Below are 24433 nucleotides of genomic sequence, written 5' to 3' on the forward strand. Positions count from 1 at the left end.
CTGTGGCCCGTGGATTCACTAAGATGATGAGAGGGAGTTCCAAAGTGACAGCTATTCCCTGCTCTTAAAAAAGTTTCAGCATATAGTGTTATTGGAACTTTAGCACGGAGACCAACTTGTAGTCTTTTTAAATGATAAACCTAGCTACTTTTCATTCTGTTGCTGTTAAAATTAATTTCACAGATTTACTATTATTTGGGAGAAATATCCACCCACTGAGGGTTCTGTTTGGATCATCTCGATCCATATAATTAATATGACTTCAATGCTCCTCAGATCAGAGTTCTTAGTAGCTGCTTAACATGAGATGTTAATTCCCAGTGAATCACACTGAGACATAACCTGGAGCATTCAAATTTTGGGAGGACGTATTTTTATACGTATTGTGAGTTTTGAAGCATTACTTTGGGGACTGTAGGGGAAAGGGGCCATATTATCTTTACCTATTTCTTAAAACTAGATGTGAATCTACAGTTATCAAAAAATTTTGTTTTTAAAAAAATCCATACTATATAATCATGTGCTGTAGCCATATCTATCTTTTATACCTAGATAGTGAGAACAGTCTTTTCTTTCTTACATCATTATCTCTCCCTCCCTTTTATTTATTTACTTCTTTCAATGCTAGGGATATAGCTGAGGTCTTTTTGCATTGCAAGGCAGGCTCTCTCCCACTGAGTTACATTTCAAATCTATAAATCATTACTTTTAAGCATATTTTTCTTCTCTAGGTGTATTTTTATAAACCTCATATTTCCAAAAAGTAAATCCAAGATGTATTTCCCTTTTCATTGATATTTGAGGTCACTTATCTGTAAAATAGACTGTCTCTTGATATTGAAATATGAATATATTAAGTTAATATTTAGCTGCCTGCTATATAGAGACAGTGGCTTCCTGTACAGTCTTTGGATCTTTATTTACTCCTGGGACCTCTGTATATATGTGTCTCACCCGCTATAATCATAGGATGGCTGGGTTTCACCTCGCCCACTTTTAACAAGTCTAAAATCCCTTTGTGAGACAGATGGTGCCTCCGTTTCTTCCCCAGGAGCCATGGCGGTCTGAGTTACAGTCTTCCTGCCATCCTTGTGCTTCAATGCAGTCTTACTGTTCCAGCATTAATGACTGGGTTCAAAGCTTCCGTGGGATTTCTAACATGCACCAATAAATCTTGTCCTCCAGTGATTTTTAACTCTTAGAGTACTTTGGTATTGCTTTGAAACATTAGTTTTTCTGTGCTGTCCCTGGGACACATGGCCGACATCTTTACCATAGAGCTTGTTTCTCCCATTTTCCCACTGCATTCGGTTTACTGTGTTTTTCTGTCTATATTCCTTTCCACATCTGAAAATACCATTGCACCTATTGTAGTCATCTTCAAGAAGTGGTTGTGAGGAGCTGGAGAGTTGGTGAAACAGTTAAAAGCACCAGCTGCTCTTGCAGAGGGCCCAAGTTTGCTTCCCAGGCTCCTGTAGCAGCTCTAAACCATCTGTACTCTCGGAAATCCAACACCCTCTTCTGGCTTCTGCAGGCACCAACACAGTGCACGCGCACACATGCAGACAAATGCTCATACACGTAGACTAAAAGGAAATCTGTTAGTAAAACAATTATAGACATATCGTTCGCATCAACTAAAGACAAGGGTCAGAGGCCATTCTGCTTCCTTCAGTTTTCCTGACATTGGGGCTTAATGGTGGAGCCATGTTGTGAGAACTGTAGACTTAAGAGCACACTAATTCCTCCCTGGATTCTTATCCACTTCCCTCTTGCTGCCAGCCTGCATGGTGCTGAGGATAATGCAGAGGAGGTTGCAGCTCCCTGCAAGGCTCCCAAAGCTTCCCATCAGTGCATCACCAGTACTCAGATACACTGTTCACTGCAGCCCACAACTTAGTGGCTCTGTGAAGTCCTGAAGAGGCAATGTTCTTGCTTTGACCTGAAACCTTACAGTCTAAAGAAAGGCTCTGGTGTAGCTGCTGGTGTGGACCCTGGCCTTGAATTCCAGACTGTCAAAAACCTTGAATGTGAAGGCCCTGTATATATCCTCCACACTTCCCTTGCTGTTTCGATTTCTTCACAGTCTGTATTAGTATTTGATACACATGAAAGTCCTCAGAAGGTGACTCACATACAAATTCCTTCCGTCCCCATCTGTCCCATTGTCTTTGTCAGCTCAGGCTGCTGTTCTAGCATATCGTGCTTTGAGTAACTTACACATTTCTCACAGATATGGAGTGTAGAAGGCCAAACTTCAGGCACCTGCAGATTTCACTCCCAGATTTCTTAGAGGGTCCCCTCTCGATGTGTCCTCACAAAGGTGGAAAGGGGAAGTAGTCCCTCTCCTGCTCACTTCAGAGGGCACACATTTTATGCAGACACTCCAACATATGATCTCAGCGCCTTCCAAGGACCTCACTGTCTAATAAAGAACACTGGGGATTGAGATGCCAAGGGCCACGTTTTCAGCCCTATGAGACTTTCCGTTTTTGAATGGCTGCTTTCCAGTGTCAAACTATTCACCTGCAAGCTCCCTCATGTCTGCTCTATCAATATTTACCAGCTACTTCTTTTGTTCTACATTTTGCTGCTGTTCAATCTTGTAGCATTCTTTACTTAGTCTTTTTCTTCAAGTTTGATAATTTTATTTTGATTAAATAAGGTTATTTTTCAAAGAAAATTTTTTATCCAAATCACAAATGGAAAACCCCAGGGTCCGACACAGACTTACTGTTAAAATTAAGTCTATAATCCATGAAAATAAATCAGAGATTCCTATGTTATTAAATTCTAGTCTAATACTTCCTTTTGAAACAAAGAGTGGAATGAATAAGTAACAGGGATTTTGTTTTCAAGACAAAGGACGAACTGAAATAATTTGTAAAAGAAAGTGTCTTTTTTCAGTCTATTCTGGAGTGAAGTGAAAATGGCCTTTCAGCCCTTAAGTTTACTGCCCAGGACTGGCCTAAGGCACACTTGGCTTTAAATTTAAATTCTGTCTCGTGTACTTTGCTGGTTATTGCTCCCATGCCTTGGAGCATGCTCACGCATGCTCTACCACTAAGCCACATCCCAGCCTGAATCGAACTGTGCGTGAACCTGGAGAGTCACATTGGTGTGGCCGCAGCTTCCCCTCTGCACCTCACCTGCTTCTGAGCCTTGCTCCCTGAGAAGAGTGACAGTAGGCACAGTTAGCCCTGGGCTTGCAGCGTTCCTGGCACTGCATACGGTGTTTGTGGAAAGCGACATCCTGTAGCCTCACCGGATAGACGCTGTGGCCATACCTTTGTGAACATTGAAGGAAACTGAGGAACAGAGAATTTGGGAACTGGCTTGAGGTCACACCACCCTGTCATAAGATGTTTTGTGGTCTATGAAACTATCTTTTCTTCCCTGTTTCCCTGAAATAGTGCTGTCACCCATCATCGGCCCTTGTAAAAGTTGTTACAAGCTACCTGGGGAAGCTTCCCCTTCCCCATTCCATAAAATGTAAACAAATACCAGCTATTTTTGGAGGCATCCATGTACATGGCACGCTGAGTGACTGGTGAGAGGTTCCATAAAGTGAAAACTGAGATTAATGTTTCAGATTATACAGTTCCCTAATTATACCTTTAATTATTCATATAAAACAAGTAAAATGACCCCTGACAGAGACATAAATGATTTAGGCAGAATCAAATATTCATGAGATAATGCTGAGTCCCTGGGTGTGTCCTAAAAGATACACTCAAAATCTTTGCTTCCATGCTTCTGAAGCAAAATTGTTATCTGTAGAAGTTATAGTGGGCTAAGAAAAGTCAGCAGCACTTAAGACACCACCGGGCAGGTGCCTATGTGCTTTGCCACTGACATGAAAGGTACATGGAGGCATCGCATAGCAAGCACTTTAGAAGGTATTTTATAAGAGCTTGGTACTATGAGTTTGAGCACATACTTCTATGTGCTCAACTTCATTATGATTTTAATAATATTTTCCATGTAGTGACAACATCTGTACATTTTCATATTTTTAAATGGTTAAATCATAAAAAGCAGCTAGAGAAACATTTCAGTGGGAAAAGTGTTGGCCTCACAAGTCTTAGGTGCAGATTCTGGATTCCCGGTACCTCTGTAAAAGCCATGTGACATGGTGCATTCCTGCAGTGTCAGTGCTGGGAGAATGAGACAAGAGGACTCAGGCCTCAATGGCCTGCTAGTCAATGAGCATCAGGCTCCGTGAGAGGATCTGTCTCACAAAATAGACTAACGTGCTATTCAGGAAGACACCTGACTTGGATCTCTGGCTTCTCTACTCATGTATATGTCTACCCATGCACACACATGCTCACAGGACATACACACACAATCAAGAGGAGGATCATACTCTATGGTGCATGAGAATTGCGTTAAGTTCAGATTTCAATGTGATTAAATGATGTTTTTGTACAGCACAGTCTCATCTGTTCATTTACGTATAGACTCTTTCTGCTTTTATTCTATCAAGTTTCCACCAGGGGCTCAATGCTCTGCAAAGCCTAAAATATTTACTAATGCCCATTAAAGGGAGAGTGTGCCGACCTCTATTCTAAAGCAGACCCAAACAGAGCAACGCTGGAACAATGCCCTAGCTTGTTTAATTGGCACGAGAAATGCTTGCTTTTACTTCATTTTATTCTTTAATGCACTGTCCCACTAATTGAACATTTACTGTGTAGTTTTCAAAAGTTGGTGAACAAGTGCCTTTTGAATGTAATAAAAGGGGGATTGATGTGATCCGGGCCCCCTCTCCTGCTTTTAATGCTTCCTTTCCATAGCAAAGCACTGAAACTAATTGCCCTGTTTCAGAAATGGGTCATTAGTCTAGCCCCTCTCTTTTATGTGGGCCTAATTTTCATGCAGGATTCCTCTGTGAGGCTCTGACTGGGATCTCTTTAGGAAGAGGAGACAATGAGAACCTAAGTGTGTTCCCATAGCCAACACAGGCTTGCCACTTGGTCCTATGCCAATCAGTGTATCACTTGGCAACTTCCATGTATTTAGCAGCCAATAAGAATTTATTAAATGAATGAATGAAGCAACTTCATAGGGAACAAGAAAGAGAGTTAGAATGTAGCAGTAGCAGAGGAGACACTGTTTCTTATGCTTTCAGATACTCAATCCCCCTTGTACAAACTGAAGTTTTATAGAAACAGAAACTCAAATGATTCTTGAATTTCTGTTCTTGGGGTTTGAGCAAGAGAGCTACATTTTTAATATTTGGGGTTTCAGGTGGTCAAAACCTTTTATGTTGTGAAGTCATGAGTTGAACATAATTTTTTTATGCTTGGAGTTAAAGAAAGCAGTAGAGGAAATATTTTAATGAGTTACTATTGGTCAGTAATTCTGTGCGTCATTGTTGGGCCTGGTAAGTAATGATGAAGAAGACAGCCATCCACAGCTATGGCCGTCTACCCGCTGCTGTTGCTTTAATATGGAACCAGCCTCCAAATCCCTTTCTATGCTCTCTTGCCTAAGTCTTATGTTTTATATTTTTTTTGCGTGTCACATGTTGCTTATTGTATATTTCTCATCTGGTTTTCACCTGGAATCCTAGGGCAGCCTTGGCAGCCAGTCCCTCAGAAGTATCTTGCTTTCTACAAGCACCTCCTATCTGCTAACTGGATAAGGGATTCTCCAGTTTCTCTAGGAATTGCCGTCATTTAGAACTATTGCGGTAACTCTTTGCCTAAGGAGATGTAACCAGATTTCTGGCCCCCTCTTCTAAGAACACCGGTGACAAACCAGGATATAAGCCCACCAGCGACCAAACTGGAGAATTTATTTATTAGGCTTATTTACAATGCATGGGAGATGGGTCACTTTCAGGAATGTGGGCGACCCCCAAAAGTCTGGATGGTGACTTCCCCACAGTTGTACATAGATATAATTCCTACTTGAGTTAATCTTCCATTCACTACGTTCCCTTACCTTGAGACAGGAAGCCATGCATCCTTAGGACAAAAAGTTAGCTGGCTCAGAAGGGGTAAGCTGGGACCTAAGTGAAGGGCCAGCGATCCTTCCTGCGTGAGGGGGCCCCAGTAGCTGGTAGACCCTGTCTCTGGGGTCTCTTGCAAGCAGTCACAGTTGTTCTGATGAAGGTGGCTCAGGATAGCACTATACACAAGAGACAAGGTGGTCCCAGGAGCACTGTATAGCAGTGATGCCTTTACTGGTTTTTTTTGCCTTGCCTTATAGCTGTATAAGGGAGTGATCCACACCACACCAGTCATGAACTCGACTGAAGCAATAGAAGAACAAAAACAAAGAGACAAAATTTACATTTGGGTTTAAAACTCACTTCTTTTTCCTTCCCTTCCTTCCTGTTTGACAGTTGCCATCCTTCTGAAAGACGATTATTTTGTGAGTGGTGCTGGACTGCCTGGCAGATTCAAAGCTGAGAAGGTGGAATTTCACTGGGGCCACAACAATGGCTCAGCTGGCTCAGAGCACAGCGTCAATGGCCGGAGGTTTCCTGTGGAGGTGAGAGAAACCGGGGGTCTCTGGGCTTTACATTGTTGGTTGCTGTGTCCTTACCTCTGTCATTCTGCAGGCTAAATGGGCATTCCCTGCTTTCCTCTCTCAGGAAACCCTGTATCTAGAGCACAGCAAAGAGCTGCCCTAAAGTCTCATCTTTGCTCAAGAGGAGAGCAGTAAAGAGTCCCTGGGCACACTAACCTTTGCCTGCTCAGTGGTGTCCATCATTTTTTTTTCCCTTTGACACAGTTTCTCCTCTCTATCCAGTTCTCAAGCCCTCTTTTCTATGAAGGTGACATTTCATGTGAAGCATAGAAGACTTTGTTGTCACTCTTTAGAAAATGAAAAGGCTGGAGACATAGAAGGAACCTTCTCTGAGACGGGAACTTCTTTGAAGGGCTTGTTTTGGTCCCTGCTAGCTATTGAGACAGGGGATGTGACCATCAATGGTATGAGCCCTGTTCTTTTCCTACAACTGCTGGTAGATAACACCGCTTCGTTCCTCAGACGTTCTGAGTCCATCTTTTCAGAGAGCCAAGCTGGTGACCAGAAGGCCATGGTACTTCCGTAGAGCTGTGAAAGGAGCCCTGTCATAAACTTCATTAGTGTCACCCGGCACACCACGTGAGGTGTGAGCCTTTTTTTGCTTTCTTCATGTGTTCGAGTTTTGTTCCGTTGGGATGGCATACGCCGCTTGGCTTGTTTCCCATATGCTAAGCCTGGCAGGTTTGTGGCAGACCTCACTAGGTGTGGTGGTAGTCTTTAGTTCTACAAAACAGGGAGTCGCTGTGGACTGCTGGAATGTTTTAATCATAGGAACCAGATGGCAGTGTATCATTTTCAGCAGCAAATGGTTCTCAATTTGCATCCTGCTTTGATAGTCTGATAAATATTTGAGACCCTCTTCATAATGGAAATGCATGTATTTCGGATTTATGTGTGATTTATAAAGTGTTAGGTGTATTTCCTAGCTTCTCCAGCCTGTTTCTGAAGCCTCTAGGAATGCCTGACACAGCCGTGGGAACCTGTCTGTGCTGGGAAAGGCATTAATGTCTCTCTTGTGGAGATGGTTTTGACGATAAATGGGACAATGGGGCAACACATTCAACCTCAGCTTTTCTTACTGTCTTTTCCCAACACAAACCACTTTAGATCCCAGGATGTGTGAAGCTTTTACCCTAGTGATGTGTGGACAGTTCCGCTGGTTGCTCTTGAACCAGTGTTCAGAGCAGTGTTCTTTTCCAACACTGCTTCTGTGTAGAGAATATGCAGGTCCCACAGATGGCCTCACTCCTCCCGGACAACCCCACCTCAGTCACAAGTTCCTGCCTCTCCAACTTCTGACAGCTCTGTACATTATTAATTTCCTAGTGTAGTTCATAGAACTTACATTTCCTGGTTTGTTGCAAATCTAGACAACCTACTTAGAGAAAAAGAAACACAGAACAGGTCCGGAACGATCCTGGCTAGGGGTGCTTCTGACGTCTCCATGAATGAGTTCTCATTCAACCATCTTTCGAGGCCCTGCCTTCTCCACTGTGCAGAGATTCCCCAGCTCCACATCTTTTGTCTTGTTTCATTTTGTTTTGTTCTGTTTTGAGTTTTCATTAAAAGGGTGGACAACCCTATGGAAGCATGCACAAACATGTCCGAGCTAGTGTCAGCAGCTTGGGCAGGGCAATTTAGCTGTTGCTTCATGTTCTTCTTGGTCTGGCTGTAACACTTTTCTTTCTGTCTAGAGAGCAGACCCTCCTGGTACTAGGGCTAGTGACCGTATCAGTCAAGGTAACTAAGACTTTCCTAATAGGAAATCCCAAGACACAGTGTTGGGGCGGGGTAGTATTTCTAGACAGGCTTCATGAAAGGATTCTCAGTTCTTTTCTCTAGAGAAGAGATTCTTATAGTTTCTTGGAGTATCAGGAGCCAAAAGTGTGGATGAAAATGTATCCATCCATCCATGCATATACACACACACTCATGTACATACTCACACATATCATAATATTGCTTACACTAACATATAGAACTCTCTCTTACATGCTTTTCCTGGAGACACCAGAGAGCACTGCTGTGAAAAGATGCTTCATATTTTCTATTATTTGTTTAATTAATTTGTAGCACCAAAATGTTCCTTGTACACCCTTGTCTATGGGACTTCCTCTCCTGGTCACACTAATTATATGAACCTGAGTACGGTTTCAGCTTAGTGGTCCCTCCTTTCCCTGTCAGTGGAATGAGTCATTTCCTAGAAGTCTTAGCTTTTTTTATACATGGTAAACTTGCTTTCTCGAATCAGAATTGCATTGTGATTTTAAGTGTGGGGTTTCCCTTCTGGTCTCGCTCCGCCTGCAGTTCCCATGGTCAGTGCGAGTTGAAGGGCTGGTGTGTTTGTATAGCCAGCTTTGCTCCCTGAAGCTCCTTTGTCCCTGTACTGGGCTCATGTTTTTCTGAACAAAAGAACTATGCTCTGATGTTTGAAAACTTAATCAGACTTAGAAAAGAATGTCTCTGGAGCAGGAAGGGAGCTTGAACTCCTCTGCAGTCACACTCTCTAGAGCCAGGGCAGTCCAGTCTGCTCACGTTTGGTTGTAGATCACTGTGCAACATAGACATACATTTTCTTTTGAGGCCTTATGAATTTTGAAAACTGATTGATCTTTCCCATTGCTCTAAGAGTGCCATCAATTGCTGAAGCTCATAAGCTGTGATACTTCTGATGTGCTACTGTCTGGTCAGGTTGCTTGGGTTCTTTGCTTTTGGTAGGCATCAGGTAGTGAGCCTGCCTGAGTGAACAGATTCCTCATGCCCAGCTGGTTCATAGCTTTCCCTCATAAACTGTGATAACATGTTGATGTTCTTAGTGGTATATTTGGAGGTGCTTAAGTTGCAGGGATTAAAGGCAATTGGATCCAATTTAACTGTAAAATATGCACAGGAAGGTTGCTCACTTCTGTCTATAAAGTGTCTGTAAAATTTTGTGATAGCTTGTGTTACTAAAGCTCTTTATTGACACTAGATCTTCCTGGTGTTCCTGTACTGTTTGAACATCTCAGAGTCAGCTTATTTCTTTTCACAATGAATGAAAAAATGAGAACGTGACTGCTCCTAAGTATGGGTTGAGGAGAATGTTTATTGTAGACATGAAGGAGGCATCTGGAAGGATCCAAACCAAATTGGGCCATCAGAGAAGGGGGCAAGTGAGCAAGGGAGGAAAGAGGGCAGGAGATGGGACCAGAGACTAGAGGCCAGGTGTAATCCAGGAGGCAGAGACAAAGAGAGTACAGTGGATACTGTAAGAGGGCACTTAGCCAAAATGGCTAAGGGACGAGGAGATGGGGAAGGGAGGGAAGGGAAGCTTAGGGTAAGCTTAGGTAAGTTGAGAAGTGCTGGGAGGAGCCACAGGTACTGAGTGATTCTGGGAGAGCTGGCCAGAGTACCTTTTGATATGTTCATAGATACCCAGGGAGCCATTAATTTGTCCAGGATATCTTTGAGACCTAACACATAAACCTATATCATATTTCAAGAAAAGTTTCAGTTTATTGAAACTGAATCAGGGATAACATTTTTTTTTTTTTTTGTATGTGTCATGCATAATGGTGATTCAGTGTTATTGGAATTAAGGTCAGAGCCTGGGCCTTTGCAGTCCTAACAATGTAGGCTGGGTCATTTTTCCTCAAAAGGCCAACTATGCATATTTTACTCAAAGTAGCCACATAGGGAAGGAGGGCGAAGAGGCCCATTGACCACCACGTACATTGTCAGAGGTCTGACTGGAGGTTTATGCTTCAGCAGAGGGAAATGCTCCAAACTGAGTTATCCTGGGTCGTGTTTGGCCCCACCCATCATCACTGTCCTGGCTTCAGTCTTCTTAGGTAAATGCCTTTCAGGAGGGACGTAGGGATGGCTCGGTTGGTACAGTGCTTGGAACCTGAGTTTGTTCCCTAGTGCCCAGGTGAAAAAACAAGGTATGGTAGCATGCATTTGTCATCCCAGGGCTTGGGGGAGGCAGAGACAGGTAAATTCCTGGCCTGTGCAGCCTGCCTAGCCTAATTGGTAAATAATAAGCCAATGAGAGACCCTGTATCAAAAAACAAGGTGGTTGGTTTCTGAGCAAAGACAGCTTTGGTTGTCCGGCCTCCACAGTGTGGCTACATATCTGTGTACATACATGCCATGTGCACACACACACACACACACACACACACACACACATTGAGACAGAGACAGAGAGAACTCTTTTGTGAAATAGACTTCCTCTCTGGCTGGCACTAGGTCCCAGCCTTTTCCTTCTCTCACTGTGCTGTTCCTGAGCAAATTCCAGCTTGGGGAGAGCATTGTTTTAATAGTCTGATAACGAAAGGGAGGGGTGCAGTGTCTGTTTAGAGAACCTTCATTCCTTCCATTGCAGTCCCAAAGAGACATTATAGAGAATGCACTAAGATTGGTAGAGTAGGGCCATCACCACTCCCTGCCACCCCTCAGAGAACACCAGTCCTCCTCACTGTTGGCCGTAGTATGCTAATGGTTTCTCGGCGATTGAGTTGAGGGCAGGATGCTGGCAATGTGCCAGTGTATGTGACAGCCCTCTGTACAAGAAGCCATCCAGCCCACAGGTGTCACTAGTGTCATGTGTGTGCGCCACCGGAGCAAAGAAAGCTTGCATTTAGTTGAATTGAGCTGCCCTTCATCTCGGTGGCACCTCTGTAAACACCTTTGAATGCTGAGAGCTTGTTCCCTGCACAGCAACTGTACCCTCTTGTGTTAGAAAAGGGATGGACCTCGTGTCTTGAGATGGAGCCACAGCCCGGCAATTTCAGCAGCTCCATCAGGCTTCCTCCCTGCAGGCTGAATTTTAAGCATGCGTCCCATCAGAACCTGGTCCTGCTCCCTGAGGGTAGACTGCAGCAAAGCCAGCCTTTTAGGTTTTGCTCCTTTCCAGGAATTCTTTGAACATATCCTTGGCCTTTTAGGCTCCACAGTTTAAACCTGTTTCTATTTCCTGGCAGAAATCCTGGATTTGGTCTCATAGTAGCTGTACTTAAAAACAATCTGATAGTTAATGATAAAGTCATTATACAATCCAAGCAAAGTCAGTGTTCTTCCAAAGCCAGCGGTTTCCTTCCTCCCTTCCCCTCCCATCCCTCCCTTCTTCCCTCCCTCTTTCCTTCCTTTTCCTTCCTTCCCTCCCTTCCTCCCTCCCCAGCATAGTTAAACTCAGAAAAGCTAACGAGAGTGACTGCAGATGTTGTATTGGGGCACAGACCCATCCTCAAGTGCCCTCTGGAGCCCTGCAGCATCTTCCCTGCTAACTGAAGCTTTTCTGGGGCCTGGCCTTACAGATGTTAATGATGCACAAGGGAAGTAGAGAGCCATGGTTCCTGCCTTGCAGTTGTTTGTGCTCTAGAGGTGATGCTGAAGGTGAATAGTGGTAGAGCTGGCTGTGTCCTTTCAGCTATAATAGATGGATTCTGAAGCAGAGGGGCATTGTGCCAAGAGACAAAAGGGCTCGCTGGAGACAGTGATGCTTAGGATGGTAAAAGACATGAATCTGAGCCTGCTGGTAGAAGAACATTATGTGAAGGTCCTGAGGGTGGCCACATTCTGTATGGCCAATGAGTATTTTCATAGGCAAAGTGCACTGCTTAGATGAGGGAGTGTAGTTTTCCATCACAGAGTTCCAGGTATTCTGGTGGAGGACTGTGGGTTAGGACAGATTGTTCTTTGTTTATTGGCTCCTGGACTAACTGATGTCAGTGCTGCTTCAGTTATCCTAACAACAACGTCACCTTCTCCTACCCTTTGCCCTGTTCCATATTCTTTCCTTGGCCTGTGGTTGGGTCTGTAACTTAAGGTTCCTAACACACAAATAGGAGTTGAATTACTCCACATTTCCACTAATAATTGAAGTTGGAGTAAATTCAAAGGAAAATCTCCAGACAGAACCTCCGAGAGCTCCATTAAAGTGGAGGTTCATTGCATGCTTGTTGTGTAAGGTAATTAAAACTGTATTTATTACAATAAGAGATTGCAGGAGTTGTTGATTCAGACTTTTTATGAGTTGAGGTCTTCAATAAGCTTAAATGATCCAAATTGATTGTCTGTGTCCTTCCCAGCTAGACTCGCAGCTGGCTCATTTCAGCTCTGGCTAAGGCATCTCAGTGAGTACAGAGAAGCAAAGATGTTCTTAATATTTCCCATGTACACATTCCCGTATGTTGCAGGGTGGCAATTTATTGTCTCAGACTCTGGGGTCAGGTGTTTTAGAATCTCCTATCTTTTTTAGAAAGGTGTGTGTGTGTGTGTGTGAGAGAGAGAGAGAGAGAGAGAGAGAGAGAGAGAGAGAGAATATCATGGAAGCTGTTCTGCCCCTGAATTGAATGCCCATACTAAATGGAAAAATACATTCTGTAAATAGCTTCACATCAGGTTTTACCACCAACCATGTTTCTATAAAAAATAAAAAGCAGTAAGATTCGTTTTGGTCTTGGAGACATGTGTGAGACCATTCTGTGGTTCTTGTGTCCCACGTACGGCTCCATTGTTTATTGGAGATTGGTCTGACCCAGCATGTTGACCACCTTTTTTTTTTTTTTTTTTTTTTTTTTAGAAGGATGGATGTAGTTTGACGCTCTTTGGATTCTTTTCTGCCACAGTGCTCTGAACATTCTTGGTCAAGATGAGGGACTGTCTAGGGGCCAAGAAGTGGCCATTTCTGTGCTGACTTCATTTGGTGTTCACTTCCCCCACATTCTGTTTGGGCTTGCATCTGCCTTCCCTCTCTGGTTCGCCAGCTGTGCCGCAGGAGAGAGCTCTCGGTTCACAGCCTGCCTGCCCCCACAGAGACCAGTGCTTCCCTTTGATGAAGCACGTCGTGGTTCTGCCTGGGGGTACTTCTGTCCCTCTCTGGCTGGACGATGTGTTGCCATGAGCCTACATTCTGGCTCAGGAGATTCCTGCCTGCCCTCCTTCTGCTAAGCCAGAGCTCAGCTCACCCATGGTGCCACCCTTTCCACCCACTGCATGCACGGCAGCTTCCTCACAGCCCAGAATGGGTCAGAACAATCTGGACATCGTGACCCGCTTTGATCTCTGACCGTCATAGCTTAGTAGGTATGGCCTTAATGTTATGTGCACTCCTTTCTGCATTCTGCTGAGGCTGAATTTAGGCCCAGGCGTGCCTTCTTAAAGATTTCTATCATACGCTAGTCTATCAAGGGAATTGAAGCATCTTTCACTTCAAAAATAAAACTTTTTGTTTATATATGTATGTGTGTATATATATATATATGTATGTATGAAAATGTGACTATGATGCCCACCGCTTTGTATAACAATAGTAAATAATAACAATAATAAAGGAGAAATATGTTCAGCTTTATTTAACATAATATCTTTTTAAAAAATTGTCATGCATTGTGTGTGAGTGTGTGTGTGTGTAAAGCACATGTGGAAGTCGGAAGGCAACTTAAAGAAGTTGTAGGTTTGCTTCACCACGTAGGTTCTTAGTTTTGGACCTCAGGTTTTCAGGCTTGGCCACAGCAAGTGTCTTCACCCCCGGAGCCATTTCACTGGCTCCCAACACTCTCTTTTTAAGCTTATATGAAGATTGCTCCTCTCCATTATTTGTATGGAAGCATCGCCTTTCTTTTGGAAATGCGGGTTTAGATGTTTTCCCTCTTCTGGTTGGCTTGTTCACATGGGATCCTGTCAAATGTTCTCAGAGGACACAGGAGTGTTTTGACATTTCTGTTATCTTGAGAATTATACTGGAACCATGGGTTATTCAAAACTATTTAAGGTCTTTATAAGCTCAAAAGCATCTTGATTTGTCACCAGACTTCCCTTGCAGGGGGACTGAGACATGTTCTCTTAAAGATAATGCCGTCTCTCACTTTTCACTGTTTTGTACACAGTGAATTTCTTACAGTCCCTCTGAAACAAACTTCCTTTGCCAATGCTATGCTTGCCTCTGTATGGGATGTTGAGAGTGTTGTCACGTTTGCCATATGTGGCTTGCCTCTGTATGGGATGTTGAGGGTACTGGAGAGCTGCTTCTGTGCTTTCCTCCTGTTAATAACTAACATCTAAGTTATTTGCTCTGAAGTGACTTCTGTCAAATGTTCATGAGTTTCCCTAAATCGCAGATGTTGACTTTGTTACAATAAAGAGTCTGTTTTAAAGTCTAGTGTTCCCCAGGGTGAGCTGTCCGTTGTGTGTCATAGATAGGACTATGCTCAGTGGACATGTGAATGTGGGGTTGTTAAAAGGGTTTTGTGAGGGAAAGCAGTCTTGTTCCTATGCAGTTAACAGCCATCTTTTAGGTGTGGACTTGGCTGAGGGCTGTTTGGTGCTGTGTCACCATGTTGCCAGCAGCTGACTCATTCTGAGACTTAGAGCCGAGGAGATGACACACCTTGAAAAATAGACCTGCTTCAAGAAGAAGCCTGGTGACTCAGACCTTCAGATAACTGTGGAGAAGACTGGGCTTGGTAGCAGTGATGGCTGTGTAGAAATCATGTTGGTGATATAATGTACAACTACCTGTGCTCAAAAATTCCCAAGCATTTCTCCATTTGCTTCCATATCAGGCTGGAGGGAGGCTCTAGTCCCACACACATCTTAATCTCAGAGTGCCTCAACTCATGTAGCAGTGAGAGGTTTGGCTGGCCCATGTTGATGTGCTAGGGCAATGGTTTGCTGGCATGCCTTTAAAATCTATTCTATTTATGTTTCTTAATATCTCTTCCTCCCTTCTCTATCCCAGTCCCTTCCAACACCCCAAGCAGGGAAAGGGGGCAGAGTTCTTTTCAGCTACTTCCTGCTGGTTCCTTGGGGCAAGTCCAATCCACCTTTCGGAGATTTCTCACTTCTTCTCGTCATGGGGTAGAAGCACCAGCAGCCTTTTTCTTTCTCGGAGCCCCTGGGCTCTGGCCTTTGATCCCTCAGATTCCTCAGAATTCAGCTGTTTTCAGCTGGGAAAGACCCCCTCTCAGATCCCACAGGAGTCAAGTAGTTTGCTGCTGTGGTCAGTTTGAATCAGTCCCATATCCTACACCTGGGATCAAAACAAAACCATGTTTACATCCACAACAGTGGTTCTCAACCTTCCTGATGCCAAGACACTTTACTCCAGCTCCTTATGTTGTGGTGAACCCCGCTATAAAGTCATTTTTGTTGCCTCTTTATAACTGTAATTTTGCCACTGTTCTGAATCGTAATCTAAATATCTGCTACACAGGATATGTGATATGTGACCCCAACATGGTCGAGCCCCACAACCATGCCGCTCAGGCGCATAGGATCTGGAGTCTGTGACATGTATGTCAGACTTTTTAGTATTTGATCAGTGGTTTCATTGATTTATTTATTTTGACATTACCTCTTGCAGTTTTTTTTGACATCCAAGAAATAATTAGAATAGTTATTTAATAGTTTAAATTAAATCTAACTATTTAATAGATTAAATAGTTAGAATCTTTACTACTGCTTATTGTGTAATAGGGAAGAAAAAAGTGGAGGGATTTCTAATGCTCACAGATGATTGAGCCAGAGAGATGATGTAAACGGTACAGGCAATATCCGTGGAGGGTTCCACACTGTTTACCTAGACTGACCACTCCGATCTGACCATGAGAGCTGCACCAGCCTGCAGTAAATGCCATACCACACATTGCTATTCTGAATTTTTATAGCTTACGTTAACAGAGATAAGACTGAACAGGTTGTGTGATTGAAATTGAATAGTTTCTTCTGTACAGATTATTTTATTATTTATCCTAAAGCCTATTACAATTTTATTGATTTTAATAATCTGTAATATTTACCCTAATATTATTCCAACATAAAACCAACTATAAAAAGTTACGACTGTGATCTCTTGCATTTGGTTTTTAGTACTAAATATTTGAAACTCAGTTTATCTTATTAAATTTATTTTATGGGTGCGGCACATTGCCACAGCATATGCATAGAGTTCAGAGGACAGCTTGAGAGTGAGTTTGCGTCTTCCACCATGTGGGTTTCTGGGCTCAAACTCAGGTCATCAGGGTTGGCAGCTGGTTCATTACCCACTGAACCATCTCATTGGTTCCAGTTTATAGATCATAACAGAATATTTCTGTTTTGACAAAGCACATCAGTGTTCTTCATGCTCACTAGCCACATGCGGCTTATGGCTCCTGGGTGGAGACATGGAGACTCACAGGTTCTGGACCGCAGTAACAGAACTGATACCAAGCTAGTGAAAAACGAATGTCAGTTATTCTAGAGGAGTTTCCGTAGAATTTCGTCAATTTTCCTTTTCTAACAAGGACAAAAGAGGTCAAAGTGAATAGTGTAGCAGATGCTGTTGGATGAACGACTTGAAGGGTCTAATTCACAACACAGCATAGTAGGTCATAGTAGGCTGTCTCCTAAATGAATGTGTCAGCCGCTGCAAGCACACAGGGCAGGCGCAGTAACCAGCCAGTGTTGTTTCGACTCTCATGTATGTGCTCTCACTATACACGAGGAAGGATTTTAAGTCACCAGTAGATATCTACAGTCCTTCTGCCTCATTTTGGGGTATATCGTCTTTATAATAGAGACTTCAGCTGCGTGTACCACAATTTATTTCTTCATAGGCTTCCTGGTTTCTCTCTGCTTATTTTTCTCCTTTGTAACGTTTATTCCCAGAGCTTCAAGCCCTGTTCTTTTTAGAATCCTTTTCCAACCTGAAGAACTCAAATAAAGCTGGCTGGGGAGACCTTTGTGCCCTGATGACAGAAACCTCGGGCAGCCTGATCACATGTATTGTGAGTTCAAGTCCAGAGGATTTACTGGCATGTGGCTCACACCCCCTACACCCCCTTTTATTGTGTCTTGTCAAAATTTGAGCAGAAAGGCTTCAAGCCATCTTAAATCTAAAGCCTTTAGCTAGTTCTTTAGTGCCACGGGCACTCAGAAGGGACAGCAGAAAGATTTATAAGGAATAGAAAGAAGTCAAGTTTGAAAGAAAGTATATTTGCTCTTGCGCCTTCAAATCCCTGGCAGAGAAATTCATAGCACCCCTGAATGGAACAGGAAGGGCATTCTGAAGGCTTCTCCACCTGGATTGTATGCCCGGCCCTGTGTCCAGTGCTGACTGTTTTCTGGAAACATTTATGGGAATCCATGAACACTAGCTAGGGAAATTCTGCAAAACTCAATTTTATATAACAAAGAAGTTACTTCTCTTGAATGTTTGTTATTAATGATAGGACTTTGAAACTTAGGTTGATGTGTGTGTGAAAAATAACTTCTAAATCCTGACTCTTCCCATTCAGATACACCTCTCCCTTCTGACTCCCTCCATTAAAACCATCAGCATTGCTGTAGAACAAGCCGTGTTTCAGGGACATTTCCTATTTATCCCTTACAATTTAGCATTCCAAGAGCATGGGTGAGTTGAAATAAACAAAATTTCCAGTCCTCAGTAACCCCTTTGTTGATTTCTGCCATTGTATTTGCCTCTGTCACTCTGTTTCTTTATTGCTTTTTGTCCTGTGGGCTAAAATATCGTAAGTGTGTGCAAAGCACACCACATGTCTTTATCCCTGGATCCTTGTCGTAGTCATAAACCTTTATTATAAAAAGTGAGCTTTGGGGCTGGAGAGATGGCTCAGAGCTTAAGAGCACTGCTTGCTCTTCCAGAGGTCCTGAGTTCAATTCCCAGCAACCACATAGTGGCTCACAACCATCTATAATGAAATATGGTGCCCTCTTCTAGTGTGCAGGTGTACATGCAGACGGAACATTGTATACATAATAAAATAAATAACTATTTTTTTTAAAGTAAGGTTTGGTTTATTTACAAATTTCTGCAGAACATATCCCTCTGTTAATTGCTTGGTTACCGGCCAATGTGTACAGTCCAGCACAGAAAAGTGATTGGTCTTCCTTTAACCATTGTGGTGGTTTGAATAGGTATGGCCCCCAAAGACTCCTGTTCGAATGCTTGGCCTATAGGGAGTGTCACTATTAGAAGGTGTGGCCTTGTTGGAGTAAGTGTGGCCTTGTTATAGGAAGTGTGTCACTGTAGAGGCAGGCTTTGAGGTCTTACATGATCAAGCTATGTCCAGTGTGTCACTCAGTCTCTTTTTGCTGCCTGAGGATCAAGATGTGAAACTCTCAGCTCCTTCTTTAGCATCATGTCTACCTGCATGCCAGCATGCTTCCTACTGTGGCGATAAAGGATCAAATCTCTGAAACTGTAAGCCAGCCTCAATTAATTGTTTTCTTCTATAAGAGTTACTATGGTCATGAAGTCTCTTTGCAGCAATAAAACCCTAACTGAGACACCATTTAACTGAGGACCTTCCAAATTCAGTGACCCTTAGGACCCTGAGTATTCTCATGTCCGGTGGGGTAATGATGAGAATCCTCTGGGAAAATGCTTCCTGGCCCTTCAGAAGGGAACTCTTCCTGTCTCTGTGTGGAAGGTTTGGGCAGGTCCATTGCACTCTTCTCCAGTTTCTAGACTTTAGTGGCATTGGATGATTTAGAGGCTTCTCTCGTCTCTTGTGGGACAGAGTCCTGAGTTGGGAATTTTTCTTCACTAGGTGATGGGATCCTAAGGCAGGTTGTGTCTGGAATATCTGGGGCACAGCTTGGAGTCTAGCACACTTGGAAGACAGGAAGTGGCAGTGACAGGAGAAACAGTCATCATCTGAAGGGAACTTCTGGACTTGTAGCACAGGCAGCATGCAAGCTGTTGAAATGTTCTCATCAGGAGGAGCAGTGACAGTTTAGAAGGAGTTCCTGGCTGCACTGGGAAGTAGGAAACCTGGATGCTCAAAGTTCCATAAAAATATGAGGTTTCTATTTCCAGAGAGGTGACTGCTTAGAGCAGAGGCAGGGTATTGAGAGCAGCCAGTTTAGACTATGTTGAGAGACAAACACACCCACCTCAGAGTAGATGGATATTGGTGCTCACTTGGCTAATAAGTCTTGTATTTCATAATTTTTTAATAGGAAATTTTTGAGGAGAAAATTGTGAATAACTATCCACTGTAGCCATCAGGTCTTTTAAGGGGGAAAAAAATAAAGTATCTGATGATACAGTATTCCCATTCCAATTTTCATTATGTAATAAATGGTATATGCTGAAGAAAAGCAGAGCTCAGTCAAGTGGCTGTTAAGCCTAGTAGTAATAAAAGAATCCCCCTTGTCAGAATGGATTTGAGTTGATAGATGTGGAATACTTGAAGGAGGACCTGGCTTATCCTGAAGCATCTTTTCAAGGTGGCCGCACCCAGCTTAAAATGGGCTGACCTGCTTCACCCCCTGACAGTGTGAAAACAATAGGCTTTCGTTAGAAAGCATGGTGCAAGTCTGAACTTGGACCTTGGGCAGTTCCCGATGTGCAATGTAGTCCATTTCATGATGGACCATGACATCCATGCTGTGCAGACAGCCCTGGCTCTACTTTGGGAAGCCGGGGGGGGGAGGGGAGGGGAGGGGAAGCTCAATGTTTGGCATCTTAGATGCAGCAAATACGTATTCCGCCTACCCTGGTTTATTAGAATGAAACCCATTATCACATTGTCCCATTATAAGGGACAACGTGACTTTATATTATTACTGCTTTAATTTCCTCCTCACATTAACTGGCTTTCTTCAGTTCTTCTGTTTCTTTTTTAAAAGATTTATTTTTATTCTTTCCCTTTTGTATGGGCAGGTGTGCATACATACGTGTTCGAACATGCAGTTACATGTGGATGCTGTAGATAACCTTGTTACTGTTTTGAGACATGTAGCCCAGGCTGGCCTGAATTCACAAGTAGACCAAGCTCATAGAGATTCTCCTGCCTCTGCCTTCCAAGTGCTAGATGAAAGGTATGCAGCACCACTCCTAGCCAATGCTGTGGATTTTTTAAACAGGTATCTTCTAGGACCCGGCTTGCCAAATACGGTGGGTCATCTGGCCGTCTTTGCTCTGGTGTGCTGGGCCTCAGTGGTGAGACACCTCCCTTAGCTTTTTACCTGTGTTCTAGGGCTGGATCTCGGGCTCTGCAGCTCCTACAGAAGCATTTTACCAACTGAGTCGGCTTTCCTGTTCCCAAAGCCCTTGTTTTAAACCCTAGAACTGCATCACAGTATCTCTTTTGCTTTAAAACCTTCTATTAGTTTCCAGCTCCGTCTTAAATAAAACCATAAATCTTTCCTTACCTTTTGAGATCCTTCTTGATCAGACTTCTGTACCTTCCTCCCCCTCCTCGGGTCTCTTCCCTCTGCCTTTGTTGACTTGTCTTTGATGCTGAAGTGTCCTGTGACGACCATGCTGCCCATTCCTGGCCTCACCCTCCCGCTCAGAGCATCGCACACCCTCTCTCAGCTCTGTCACTTCTGTTGCTGCCGCATGCTTTCATTTTCTCTGCAGTACCCGTCACTTTCTGGAATTACTTATTGATTTGTTTACTTGTTTATTAACTCCCTCCAGCATCTGCGCCAGCTGCGTGTGTGGTTTGGGGGGCAAGGGGTCTGTCTGTTGGCTGAGTCTTGGCACCACCTAAGGAACACAGTTCCGTAGCAGGATAAGCAGTAAAACGTGCAAAGAAAGTGGCATTTTCTTAGTGTAGCTTCTATTTCTAGGCACACTGGTTTGCAAAGCAAGAGACTAATTCCCGAGAATGGAAACTTTTAATTCATTCAAAGATGTTTAAAGAAGCAAATCTTCCCTCCAAGCCTGCCTCTTATATGAAGGATGAAAACACCCTAAATAAATTAGTTATTCCCAAGTAAACACATTCATCCACTTGCCTACTGCTACGAGGCTGGGGGTTTGTCCTGCAGCCCAGGAAATGCTCTTTCTGAGACCTGTTCTTGCAGAGCAAGGCTCTTCCATTAACCACCATCACATCTGTACATCAAGACAGATTGTTCCAATTAGCCGGCGAGGTCCGGATTTTTGAGAACTATTAATATGTACATGAGCAATTACTGTCGTGAAATTAAAGTGTGTGTCTATGGGGATTTTAGATTGAGATTAGCAGTTTTTTTCCAGAGCTAAAGGAGGAACCATGAGGATGGCACACTGCTTGTCTTTGAGGATGCTCTCCCTTTAAGGGTCAGGAGGCTTCTGTTCCCTCTGCTTAGCTCCATCCCATATGCTCACAGGCCATACCTTGCTATGGATTCCCTTGGCACTAGGCCTAGTACAAAGCCCTTGGGCATGTCAAATCACCAAAACCTACAATCCGTTTAAGCTTTAAGCTTGCAAAACCTAAAAGAAATGAAATTAATAGTACTCAGAATTTACAGCAGACGAAACCAGGAGTTGTTTATCTTGTAAACTGAACTTGAGCTGGCCTTGGAGTCTCTTGTGCACCTGGTTGGCAAGGGTACGAGGATTGGTAGTTTGAGGCTATATCAACTTGGCACAAACTTTAGTCATCTGAGAGGAGGGAACCTCAGGTTAGAAATTGCCTCCATCAGATCAGGCTGTAGGCAGGCAAGCCTATGGGGCATTATCTTAACTAGTGATTGATGGGGGAGGGCCCAAGCCCATTGTGAATGGTACTGGTGGTCCTGCATTCTATGAGGGAGTAAGTCATGTGAAGCAAGCCAGTGTGCAGCACCCCCTCCATGGCCTCTGCATCAGCCCTATTCTCAGGATCCTGCCCTGCTTTAGTTCCTGTCCTGACTTCCTTCATTGTGATATGGAACTGTGATAAGGAAGTGCAAGAGCAATAAACCCTTTTCCTCAAGTTCCTTCTGGTTTTGGTGTTTATCACAAGAATAGTCACCATAACTAAGACACCTGCCTCAAAACAAAGAAGTAGGAAAAAAACGTGTAAAATCTGAGTGTCATAATTACTTTTCCTTTTGCAGTGATACAGTGAGAAATGGTTTATTTCGGTTTGCAGTTCCCAAGTATGGTTCATCATCACAGGGAATTCAAGGCAGCAGGAGCCAAAAAGATGCTCAGAAAGCAGAGAGCAATGAATACTTGTGCTCTGCCCACTGTCTTTTCATAAAGTCCGGGACCCCAGAATAGGGAGTGATGCCACCCACAGTGAGCAGGTCTTCCCATCAATTAATGCAATCAAGATAAAGGTCCCAGATTCTAGATCTCATCAAGTTAGCATTTGAGGTCAACTGAGAGTTAAGGTACCCTATCCCCATCAGTGTTTCTTGTTACCTATGAATGAAGGAAAAAACACTAGGGCTTTTTGATTTTCCTTGTATCCATCATGAATAGGCTGTTTCTCTCTACTGCACTCAGACACTAATTGCAGTTTAATAGACCCTCCCAATTAGAGTAGAGGCTGGATTCAAATCATAAAAGGTTGGTAAACTGTGGAGCCCACACGTCTTTCTTTCCAGTAGGCCAGGCTCTGAATAATTTAAGGTCATCAAATGAATCTCAAATGAATGAGCACTTCTACTGTTTAAGCAGAGGTACTACTCTCTATTCAAAAGCAATCTAAAAGGAGCAAAGCTAAGACTGTAGTTACTGTGTGTTCCAGCTGTGTTGAATGCTTTCGTAGAACTCAGCAGATAATGTTTCTGTGGTCTACAGAGCATACATTCACAGTTGTTTATCTTTGTGTAGGCAGTCTGGAATAAGACATGTCCTGGGAAGGAGGCCCATATTTGTTATGGGTGAGGATATGGACCATGGACAGCAAGTGTTAGACCAATAGGCACAAGGGTTTAATTTCTGATGGCAAGTGAGCTTTCCTCATTTCCTGAGGGAGTTTGCAGAATATTCTTAGAACAAAGCAACTTTGTCTCAGGCATCTGCGATGGCTGATCTTGTTTGTCAGCCTGACACACCAGGGAAGAAGGATCCTTAGTGAGAGACTATCTCCATTAGAGTGACCTATAGATATGTCTGTGGGGCATTTTCTTGATTGCCAGTTCACACAGGAGGGCACAGCCCACGGTGGGCCTTGTCATCCCTAGACAGGTAGATGTGGGCTGTGTGAAAATGGGATAGCTAAATGTGAGCTGGAAGTTTGCCACTAGGCAGGATTCTTCCATGGCTTCTGCTTTAAGTTCCTGCCTTAGTTTCCCTCAATGGTGGACTGTAACCTTTAAGAGAAAGTAAACCTTTTCACCACGAATTTCTTTTTGATCAGAGGTTTATCGTCACAGTAGCACAAAGCAAACAGCCTTAGTGGGAAGAGGACCTACAGCAGCAGGCCGTACTGAAGAATCTAGTTACAGCCTTTCATGCAGTACCCAGGCCTCTGGCAAGGGCTAGCTCTGAGTTCAGTCCCTCACGTGAATCAGGAGTCACAAGGTGGAAGAGCAGAAACTTTGTCTAGTATACAGCACAGTAATTACAGTTAATAGCACCCAGAAAATTTTGAGAAAGTAGATTTTGTGTGTGTGTGTGTGTTTGTGTGTGTGTGTGGCTACTTTGTTTTTATCTGTTTTTTTTTTTATTGTTGTTATGTTTTTTGTTATGGGGGCCCTGAGTTATGCGTGACCAGCTAATGTTTAGGCAACTACTCTACCACAGCCATACTCAAAGGCCTCGGAGAATAAATTTTAAAATGTTTCCACCATTAGAAATACTAAGTGACATGACAGTTACATCAATTAGCTTGCAGTCATTCCACGGTGGTATCTGTCAGAGCACCATGGTATAGTCCACAAAAGCAAATTTCGTAAATTAGAACAGTGCCTAGACATGGTCGTTTATCAGTATAACATCAAACATTTGGGTGTTGAGGCAGGAGACTGCCAGGCAGGGCTACACAGCAGTTTCAAGGGCAACCAGAACTACAGAATGTAAACCTGTCTCAAACAAACAAACAAACAAACAAAAAATCAAATAAATGCTAAAAGTATGTAGCATAATAAGACTTGAGTTTTGACTTTCATATACTCAGAGCTGTGTGTATATGTTGTTATTTAATCATCGTTTATTTTAAAAATTCTTCTATCATAGTAGCAATTGATT

The 24433-nt window shown here is 43.3% G+C and overlaps 1 protein-coding gene across 2 annotated transcripts in view; it reads left to right on the forward strand.

Annotated features, from left to right (window-relative positions):
* Nucleotides 1–24433, forward strand: part of Ptprg (protein tyrosine phosphatase receptor type G) — a 684542-nt gene that overhangs the window by 409033 nt on the left and 251076 nt on the right. For both annotated transcript variants that reach the window (XM_060390946.1, XM_060390947.1), the window contains exon 4: nt 6356–6504. In XM_060390946.1, coding sequence (XP_060246929.1) covers nt 6356–6504 — 149 coding nt within the window. The remainder of the gene's footprint in view (nt 1–6355; nt 6505–24433) is intronic.

Source organism: Meriones unguiculatus, chromosome 9 (genome assembly GCF_030254825.1).
Source record: "Meriones unguiculatus strain TT.TT164.6M chromosome 9, Bangor_MerUng_6.1, whole genome shotgun sequence".
NCBI classification, from domain to species: domain Eukaryota; kingdom Metazoa; phylum Chordata; class Mammalia; order Rodentia; family Muridae; genus Meriones; species Meriones unguiculatus.